This window comes from Cataglyphis hispanica, chromosome 14, assembly GCF_021464435.1.
Source record: "Cataglyphis hispanica isolate Lineage 1 chromosome 14, ULB_Chis1_1.0, whole genome shotgun sequence".
Lineage (NCBI taxonomy): Eukaryota > Metazoa > Arthropoda > Insecta > Hymenoptera > Formicidae > Cataglyphis > Cataglyphis hispanica.
Window position 1 is genome coordinate 347376 of NC_065967.1, and position 10125 is coordinate 357500.

At 27.0% G+C, this 10125-nt stretch overlaps 3 protein-coding genes across 5 annotated transcripts in view; 1 reads left to right on the plus strand and 2 right to left on the minus strand.

Moving 5' to 3' along the window:
• Positions 1-60: 60 nt before the first annotated feature.
• On the minus strand, positions 61-6751 carry LOC126854330 (gamma-tubulin complex component 2-like). 2 transcript variants are annotated; one of them, XM_050600911.1, is made up of 17 exons: positions 6617-6751; positions 6301-6465; positions 6056-6200; positions 5737-5908; positions 5510-5653; positions 5269-5423; positions 5026-5154; positions 4706-4885; positions 4457-4631; positions 4124-4317; positions 3810-4020; positions 3549-3717; positions 3304-3478; positions 3057-3200; positions 2581-2658; positions 1183-1343; positions 61-659 (listed from the first exon to the last, which is right to left on the minus strand). In XM_050600911.1, exons 1-17 carry the CDS (start codon positions 6667-6669, stop codon positions 575-577), a joined length of 2535 nt encoding a protein of 844 aa, XP_050456868.1. In that variant the 5' UTR covers positions 6670-6751; the 3' UTR covers positions 61-574. The 2 variants fall into 2 exon arrangements, with proteins under 2 accessions (XP_050456868.1, XP_050456869.1); XM_050600912.1 differs by lacking the exon at positions 2581-2658.
• Positions 6752-7118: 367 nt separating this feature from the next.
• On the minus strand, positions 7119-8227 carry LOC126854350 (uncharacterized). Its single transcript, XM_050600957.1, has 4 exons — positions 8006-8227; positions 7789-7927; positions 7426-7698; positions 7119-7331 (listed from the first exon to the last, which is right to left on the minus strand). The coding sequence occupies exons 1-4, from the start codon at positions 8151-8153 to the stop codon at positions 7175-7177; spliced, it is 717 nt and encodes a 238-aa protein (XP_050456914.1). The 5' UTR covers positions 8154-8227; the 3' UTR covers positions 7119-7174.
• A 471-nt stretch (positions 8228-8698) lies between these two features.
• The window catches only part of LOC126854325 (lon protease homolog, mitochondrial), a 5763-nt gene continuing 4336 nt past the window's right edge, over positions 8699-10125 (plus strand). For both annotated transcript variants that reach the window (XM_050600899.1, XM_050600900.1), the window contains exons 1-3: positions 8699-9108; positions 9463-9687; positions 9831-10003. In XM_050600899.1, the coding sequence (XP_050456856.1) occupies positions 8867-9108; positions 9463-9687; positions 9831-10003 (640 nt within the window). In that variant the 5' untranslated portion in view covers positions 8699-8866. The remainder of the gene's footprint in view (positions 9109-9462; positions 9688-9830; positions 10004-10125) is intronic.

A 10125-nucleotide genomic window follows, 5' to 3' on the forward strand; every position in this document is an offset into this window, starting at 1 on the left:
TATAGATTTTATATCCTGACTACCCTATAAAAAAAAAGAAGATTTAATTTATAAAATGTCTTACTCGCTCTAAGTCATTTTATTTTATATACCAACATTAAACACAATACATTGTTAAGTATATGTTAAATTTTATTATTATATTTTAACAGGCGTTGACTTACCCTACGCTGCGTGCCAATGTGCCATTAATATAATCGTAATCGAGTTATAGCGCTTATACGCTAAATATTACACAATGCGAAAATATGTAGACATATTGTTCCACGTTGTATAAATACAAACGTTCTATCGATCAATTAAAATTATTCTATTACAATTTGTATTTTTGTAAGCAACTTTTTAGCAATATTTATAATATTATCAATTTCATCATTTTTATATAACCCTTTTAACGTTTTTAATATAATTCTGATGACAAAAAAATACATTGTGTATATGCGCGCGCATGTGCCCATGTATGTAAATAAGTGCGTTGGAAATAAATAAATTTTTTTCAAAATTTATTATTAAATTATTGTCGTAGATCTTTCCATATTTGCGAATAAATCAGCATGGACGAGATAATGTATTACTAACCAGATACATCTTGCTGTACGACAGTTTTCTCTCTTCCTCGACGTACCAGAATGTCAGTGTAAAACATGTTGAAGTCAAGCCTAATATAAACATCGTTATTAAAACGCGAAAAGATGTGTAAAAATTATATATATATATGTTTAGTAAAATATTTATATAATAAGTATAAAAAATATTTTAATAAAAAACAGTTATATATATGAATCTAATATCCAGATGTAAATTTATCACATAAAGATAATGAAGTGATAATGGCTAATAAGAGCAAGCTAATGACGGATAACAGTATACACAATAGCCTACACACAATACTATCAATTTTTTTCTATTCTAAGAATCTCAATATTAGATTTTTTCAAGTGTCATGAATCTGACAGAAATTCTCATTAATCTATTCTTATTAATCTTTTATCAGTCAAATCAATTGAAAATCTGTACTATTTGTATTTTAAGAAACAACTTATATAAAAATGATTTTAGTTTTTATAGTATGTGTAACGAATTTGTATGTAAAATATTTATATCTTTGATGAAAGTGATTTTCCTAATTCATATTCTAAAAAAAATGACATTTTTATTTAAAACTTATAATAGAACACTTACCGACATAACACATTAAGTAATTTCTCATTGTTGTTTTCGCAACCCAAATCGCAGATTCGGTCTAGAAGACATGTTAATACTTTAGTGAATCTTCCATCTAGCGATGCAATTGTTTCCTCAAAGCTTCCTGTTCCATCTTTCGTTGTAGAAACATTCTCGATCTAGTACAAAAAATGCAGTTCATTAGTACATTATAGATCTAAACACTGTATAAACAGAATTAAAAAGCAATTTCTGAGATGTAACAAAAATATGATATGTATTCTTATTTAATTAACAATAGTATGATACATAATAATAATATGATACATAATAATGTTGATGAAGACTATTATTAATCTGTCTGTGCTACTTAAAAAAGATTATAAAAATATAATTATTTTTTTATCAATTTTTCCTTATAAAAAAAGTAGATATAAAATATAATATAAATTATTGACAAATTTGAACTACTTATAAGATACATCCTAGTGTACATCCAACAAAATTCGCTATTACTAAACTTCGAAAAATGAATGTAAAAATTATAACTACAATTAGGCATAAATGGAAAATTTGAAATTTCTACAAATTTTTTTAATATATGTTTTTAAAATGTATAAATATTTCTTCCTTTACCTCTCTAAATACTCTACTATGAAAAGAAATAGAGGATATGAAGAAATTATCATTTCATAAATTGAGAAATAATAAAATTATGATATATTTTATCATACTATACATAATCCTAATGAAAAAGATATTTTATAATATTTTATAATAAAAAATATATTGTAGTCTCTTTTTATATATCAATCCTCTTTAAAAGCCTATTCTTTAACAATCTTTAAGATACCAGTTCAGTTTTTATCAAGTCAAATATGTATTACAAGAAAAATATATAAAATGTACAGTATTTTATACGTATTTTATACGTATACTGCTTTACACATAAATTTTTATACTTACTTCACCTTCTCCAAACATTTTTCCAGGATGCATATATAATTTATTAACAAACTTTTTTTATAATTTGTTCTTTCTTGACTAGTGAGGATTTAAAAAAATAATACTATTACATAATATTTAATATTCAGCCCTATACAGAAATGCATGATGCAAATGTTTAATTTTTTGTATATGCATCAAGAATATTTTTCATGCAAAATAATACAATGTAGAAAGAATGCTCATTAAATATTAATTTTCAAAGCATCTCTTTATATGTTTCGAAGATATCCATATTTATAGAATATTAATCATACTTCATGCAAATTGGGGATAATAAAAATACAACAGTCGCATGTTCTTAACGATATAATAATGATTTCTAAAAGATGCCTTATTTGCAAAGAAATACTTCATGAATCTAGGGCTACAGAGATGCATGAAAACGAGCTTAAAGCTTTGAAAGAATACCTCATATTCATAGACATCTTCCTGACAGGCACCAATCATGGATGTCAATTCAGCATCAATGTAGTAGCGGCTCATACGCTTAACATTAGCAAAATAGAGTTTAATAGATCAAAGTTTCTTTTATATATCATTATTTTCTTTCCCATTCTGTTTTTATCGTCATTTTAACTCAATAACTTGATTTTTAAGGATAATTTTGTAAGCAGTGATTCAAAGATTTGGTTAATTTCTGATTGAGAAAAGTATATATGAATTGCTAATATTTTGACATGAGGGAAAGAACATGAGACCTATTCTGATACTTATTAGTATGTATGTGGAAATATATATTATGTAATAAAAAATAAAGCGCTGTAACGGATTCAAACACAATTAAAATAATGTTTGCAACTTAGAAGAAAAGATCACTGGATGTAAATTTATTCATGCAGCAAATTGTTAGAGAAAAACGCGCAAGTTCGCGACAGTAGGCTTACCTGCATAAAATTGCAGAATTCTACGCAGATTGCGCAGATACCGGTGATGCAACCGAGAAGATCGGGATCCGTTAACATACACTCCTTCATATAACTGTCTTGCAAATCCTGATGTACGCTCAATACATCATCGACATTACTGACCTGATTTTAATTGTTTAACAAATTATATAAAGATTTTCAACTACAATGTCAATATATATATATATATATATTTCTTAGATAACAATAATATTAAAATTGTTACCTTGTTCATCTTATTTATAAATTTCAACCAGTTTGGTTCCACAACTTCCACCATCATATAATATTCCAAATGTTGTATACAATCGAGCATTCTTTGCCGTAATGAAAATGCCTGTCTGTAAGCTATGGCCACTTCGTGCGTGAAAGTCTTTGCTATTTTATTGCTAATCCATACTCTATGAGATAATAAATTTTAAATTTTTATTACATAAAGTCTACATATTATAATTAAAATGAAATAGTTACCTGCACAATAGTCTTTCAACATATTTACAATAAAATAGATGCCTAAACAACATTTGATAACAAGCTATGGCTTTTCTATTAATAATCAAAGAAACTGGCCATTTAACGTCGTAATTGAAAACAAAAGCTTCCAAACCAGTCAAAATTTTTCCCGCTTGAAAACAATATTCTGCAAGAGAAATTATTCACTGTCACTCATTTTCAATCTATATTTTATTTAATCGGATATAATTAAATAAGCAAAATTTTTTAATAAATTACCTTTCTCATCTCTGGTTTGGATGGAGAGTATTCTAAACATTTGGTATTGTAGATCATATGGTAGTAATTCTGGTTTCAGATCGTCTTTATAAGGATCTGAATCTGCAGTTGACATTCGCAAAGCAACCTCGAGAAGAGATGCTAAACGATGCAGAACAATATCGTACATACTCTTATTCAGTTCGGTTTCACACAGGTTCATAAATTGAACCTATAATATAAAAAAATTTTCGTGTATATATAAGAACTAATAAAAGCTGTTCATATAAAAAAGAATTTCTACTTTATATTTAATAACTGAAAGTTAAACTCACCATAAAATCTCCTTGAGCAAGAAGAAAATAACTTTTCACACTACGTAGCCTACCCATCAGATCATTTTCCTTCATGAGTACTTCTAATAATTTCCTGGCGGCTTCTGAATATGCCCTATCGATGGCAGCTATATATTTCTGCCCTTGATATTGATAACTTAAGGGTTCTTGTTTTCCCCATTGCACTGTTTTACCTGTAAATACATATTTTTTGAGTTCATAAAATAATTACTTAAAAATAATTAATTCTTACTACATACAGCTTATTTTATTTTACATATATAATAAATATATTTAAATATTATTATGTTATGTGTATATTAAGAAACATACCACATTGCCTGATCACATTGAAATATTTTCCAGTTCTAAGTATAGTTTGTGCATGTTCACTTAAAAATACAGGTATCCTTTCCGGTCGCATGGTATATCGCTTTTCCCAGTAATCCGCAGAATAATCCATAGGAAGTTCCTCTATTTGAACCAATTCGTTGTCCTCTACAAAAAACTGAGAAATATACAATATTACAAATTTGCCATTTACAGCATAATATAATATGAGAATAAACTTATAACACTAACTTCCTGATATGGATCGCATATTACTCCTTTGTAAACCCATTTTTCTAATATTTGCATATATGGCATGCTCGCTGCTTGTATCAGATATAGACATAATTCTTTGGACTTTGCTTCACCACTGACACTGTTTAATGTTTGCTCATGAAGAAGGCTCAATACTTTCCCTCCTTTGGCATTTGCCTAGAATCAATCAATATTGTATGTTGCATTTTATCTTTAATATAAAAAAAAAATTTGTATTTTCTATGCATATATTTAAAGAATCGACTTTAATTAAAATTATTTCATTAATATTTTGATTAACATTATTTTGTACTGACTTTGCATATTGTGGATGTAATCTGAGAAAGTATAGACATTGTAAGCATGGTAGGCTGAATGTAAAACCATAGCTTTTGCAAACTTAATTTACCATGAATGTGTTCTGTCTCAAGTTGCACGACAAAGAGCTGAAATAGAGCATAAAATATTAATATTTACATACATATTAAACTAAAAAAACATAAATGTATTATATCAATCATATAATTGACTTGTCTATGAAAATGCTAAATTCACTATACCAAATAATCTTTTAACAAAGATCGTATAGCTCCTCTCAAAGCATGATTGACTTGTCCATCATCTGGTGAAACTTTCTCTTCAACAAATCTCACTGTCATAGAGTAATAGGATGCTAAAGGTAATATCTGTTGTGCTAACTGCTTAAATGATACACCTAAAGCCATAACATAAAATTTTTTATTCAATCTTTTTTTCTCTCTAATTAAAATTTTAGATTAAAATTTTTAATGCTTTCCTTACCAACATCAGGTGATATACTAAAAGTTTTAACACCATAAGGACTCGTTAAAGGTTCTGAAATGATGTATGATCCATCTATTCCTTTCAAGCAATATAAAATATCCCATAAAAGTATAGATTCCTGAGATATAATCGGCACAACCTCTGTAATTATTTAATTATTTCAGATATGTATTTTTTATTGTCTCTTATAACCTCTTGTATTTTGTGAAAAAATATTTATATACTTTGGTGAAGTGTTACCGCAGCATCACTGTGAAAATCCCAAGTTATACGTGGACGCTCTGCTACCCAATTATGTTTTGCTATAACACTGTCATTTTTCCAATTGACTGAACATACTTGCTGATTTAATTTTTTTCCTCCTTCCACAGCAGCTTTGATTACAGTTTTGCAAATCTATCAAGTATTTATATAAATTGTACATACTATATTATATAAAAAAATAAAATAAACTTTAGCATATTTCATTAAAATATTAAGATTTGTATAATTTTAAAATACTTCTCAAACACATATATTAAAAATATAACATTAATATATTACTTTTGGCAAATCTTCTTGAGTAATAGTTGAATCTTTTAAGGAACTAACTGATGATCTTGGTGCAGATTTTGATAGATATCTCTTCAATTCTTCATCTTGTGATATTAACTCTAAAGTCTGCACAAATGGACCTAATAGATCTACTCTGAAAAAATATGTTTTTTATTATCTTTCTGCACATAAATAAGAAAATATATAAATAAGAAAATATGGAATATAACTTGAATTATATTGCCTCTACTAACTTTTTAGATTTTAGCTCCTCATATTTTTGTAAAAATAACTCTGGTTGGGGTGAAATTTTTATTAGATGCTGGATGCAACTGTGAGGAGCAACAGTGTTTAGTGCATTTGCCGTTATGCATTCTTTTTGCAGCTTCTCTAAATGTTCCTCAGGTGCAGATTCCGAACTAGAAAAAATAATATTTATACATAAAAATTATTGTACACAGTATTTTCTATGTAAAAATATGTATATATTCAAATTTATTTTTAAATCTATAAATGTAATGTTATAAATTGATTTTACAAATTATAAAACATTTATCTTTTGTCACTTACCCTAATAAATCAATCAGCTGCACAATTAAATGGTGTAATTTAAATTCACTCATTGTTCTTCAGAATACATAATTTTTTTTTTTTTTTTTGGAAAAGCAAAGACCAGCTTCAGCGCCGCTTTTGCTTGGAACTTGGTATGCGTGAACCATGAACTAAATTCAGTCACGTGACAAAGAATGAAAACGCCATATTAAAACTAAGCGCAAGCGCACATGTGTGCTCTTTGCCGAAGATATATCGCGGGAATATTTAAATTCTATATATGTGTAATACATTTAACCTTATATTTAAAATTATATTACAAAATTATAATTACATAATAACTGTGAATTATAATTAGGTATTTTTAGTTCTATAAACATAAATTCTTTTACAGTAGTTTATTTGCGGACAAAATCAGATTTCAAAAAATATTAAACAACATATAACTTATATACTTAATAAATGTTGGAATTGTCTAACAAATATTAAAATTACATAATTTTAATATTTTGTTATAATAAATTATCAATAAACATTATAAATATTATAAACAATGATAATAAATTATTTATCTCTTTAAGGTGGTGTTAAGTATTGCATCTCATAATAAACAAGTTGGTCAATTTCTGTTTCAACAATTTCAGTTTTTGTAATAATCGCTGTACTTTTGGGCATTATCAATTGATCATTTTTCTGCAAAGTTATGTTAGACAAAAACTGATTTGTATTATTTCTGAAAATAATACGTCAATCACATATTTTATTATAGTTGTTCACTAGAATATTTGTAATATTTGTAATATTTGTATTTAAACTAAAATATATACCTGTTAAAATCTGTATCAATATTAGTAATTGTGACATCTGAAGTAATTTTTGGAGTGCTAGTTATTATCGAGCATTTGGAATTACTAACAGAAGCAATATTTTCAAATTGTTGTGGCTTTTCTGAAGTTGCACGCAAGACTTTGTTCTCATTCACAGATTTTTTAAACCGCTTTATTAGATTTTGATCTTCATCGCTAAACACACATTTCTTTTTCTTCGATAAATATGATTTGCTTTGCAAATCTCTTATACTATGATTCTCTTTGTTATGCCTATTTGTATTAATATATATTTGAATGTAATACAAAGTAATACAATAACTAATATAAATATTAAATATATTAATTGTCAATTAGCTTTACATTTTATAATTTTTGTCAATAATTTCTTTCATATTTGAGAAGAACTGTTCATCATCATCTTCTGTGTCCTCCACAAGCGAAATGTTAGGCTGCTTTTGTGTTAAATTATCTCTATGTATATAGGATGAACTTATTTCTCCTGTATATGTTTAAATGTTACAAAATATTAATAATAAAAGCATATAAAAAATATATCTTAACTGCGATAATAATTTACCTGTTAAAGTAAGAGAAATGTTTTTATAATCAATAATATTATTTTCATTATTTTTTGTTGCAACAGATTGAGGTGTTTTGTGCTGTGAATCATTATTTGTCAAACGTTGTGGAATCAATGGTTTTTTGTTTAAGATGCTTTTATCCATTATTGAGCAGAACTGGTTATATAAAATTAATCAATAATTATTGTAACTTCTTATTCTTGCAGTTACTTTTTTTGTATTTGGATTTGGATTTGTACTTTTCTTTTTTGTATTATAATAATAATATAATTAATAATTTTTATAGTACATATTATGCAACATATATAAAACTAATATTTTGTCATATTTTTTATATTAAAAAATATTTTATCATCTTTTAAATTTTAATGTTTTATGCGATATAATTATATAAAAATGTTGATTTATTTTATATAAAAATTATTTAATTGTATTTAAAAAATTTCAAATATGACTGTTGCTACAGAAGTTTCAGAGTTGAAATAACGTTTCCCTTTCTTCATAAAAATAACTCTTCTAATTTAATAAAAGAGAAATTAAGAAAAATTAAAGTACGTAGAATATATATTTATTAAATCATCGAGAAACATAATCTCGTTCTTTTATTAAAGCGGAAAATTTAACGGCAAGTGTAACACGGTGCAGATAACAACAAAAAGAACAGATAGTCGATCAGCTTATGTCAGCTTATGTTAGAATTGCTAGGTCATGATGTCACGAATGCGTGCAAGATCGCATATATGTTTCGTCATATTTCGTCAGACTGCACTATAACCTCCATTTGATTTTTTATTTTAACGTCAATTTTCGCGTAAACAAGATCGGATAGAATTTATGAGAAATTGTGACAAAGAATCATGCGATTCGTGACAGCGGTAAACGTAAAATTGCTGCCGATTCTGCGGCAGCATAATTCGATCGCGCGTTCCTTGTGCAAAAATCGCTCCTTTTCGGATCACCGTGTACCATTGCCAGCCTGCGTCAGACCGCAATTAGCGCGAACGGAATATTTAGGAGGAAGATTATTGAGGAATACACGAATTTGCAGACATCGCATTCATCCTGCGGTGGTATCGGTGAGATTCTTCGCCACGAAAAGGTACTCTAATCGGGTTCCTCCGAGATAAAATAACTTTATTTTTCATAATTTTCTTAATTTCTATTCTATTTTTTCAACGTACTTAATCTGAATAATTTTATTTTAAATTGATTTCTCTCCATTTAACTATTTCACTTATTTTAATCCAATAAGAATTATTTATCTTTTTATCTTTCATTTATTTTTATTTTTAACATTATATATTGAGATTTCGTTATATATTTGTATTATTGTAAGTATATTTTATGAATATTGCATAATGCGATATGATAAAATAGCTAATAGCTCATAGCTACGATTATATGCTAGTTTTATAAAAATCTTCTTTCTGATTTTATACATTTTGTTGTTTAGCAATGATGGAGATCAACCTGGAGATTATGTTGGCTCTTTGCCTGCAACTGTGGTGGTACCTGAAGTATGGCCTTATGTACCAGTCATCGCTATCAACAGAAATCCAGTGTTTCCTAGGTTTATCAAGCTTATCGAGATTAGCAATCCAATTTTGATAGATCTAATACGAAGAAAAATAAAGCTAAATCAACCTTATGTGGGGGTCTTCTTAAAGAAGACTGAAGAGTAAGTTCTTTCAAATATAGCTTTGATATAAATTTATAGTTATAACTAAAAATAAAGTAAAAAGTAATAACAATATATAACATAAAACAAATAACATAAAAGAACTAGCAATGCAACTTTTAATTTGACATTTATATATACAGAAATGAAGCTGAAATTGTTCAAAACTTAGATGACATTTACTCCATTGGAACATTTGCACAAATACATGAAGTACAGGATCTGGGAAATCGATTAAGATTAGTGATCATGGCACATAGAAGAATCAAGATTGTTAATCAGATTTTTGAAGATCCAACTCCAAAACCAGAATATAGTAAGGAAAATATTTAAGTAAAACATTTCTCATGTTTTTTTAGCTACAATGAAAAAATCATACTTTATAGAAATTTAATGTCTCATTATTATATAATCGAGAAAAACAAGCCTTTTGTTTGC

Bases quoted from the DNA above. Each gene is read 5' to 3' on its own strand.
- LOC126854330 (XM_050600911.1), bottom strand. From the start codon at position 6,669: ATGAGTGAATTTAAATTACACCATTTAATTGTGCAGCTGATTGATTTA. The intron at 5,654-5,736 runs GTATATAAATAT...AAATAATTACAG, and splicing joins TGCGGTAACACTTCACCAAA to AGGTTGTGCCGATTATATCT. The intron at 3,479-3,548 runs GTAACTATTTCA...ATTATCTCATAG, and splicing joins GTTGAAAGACTATTGTGCAG to AGTATGGATTAGCAATAAAA.
- LOC126854350 (XM_050600957.1), bottom strand. From the start codon at position 8,153: ATGGATAAAAGCATCTTAAACAAAAAACCATTGATTCCACAACGTTTG. The intron at 7,928-8,005 runs GTAAATTATTAT...AAACATATACAG, and splicing joins CATTTCTCTTACTTTAACAG to GAGAAATAAGTTCATCCTAT. The intron at 7,699-7,788 runs GTAAAGCTAATT...TAATACAAATAG, and splicing joins ATTGACAAAAATTATAAAAT to GCATAACAAAGAGAATCATA.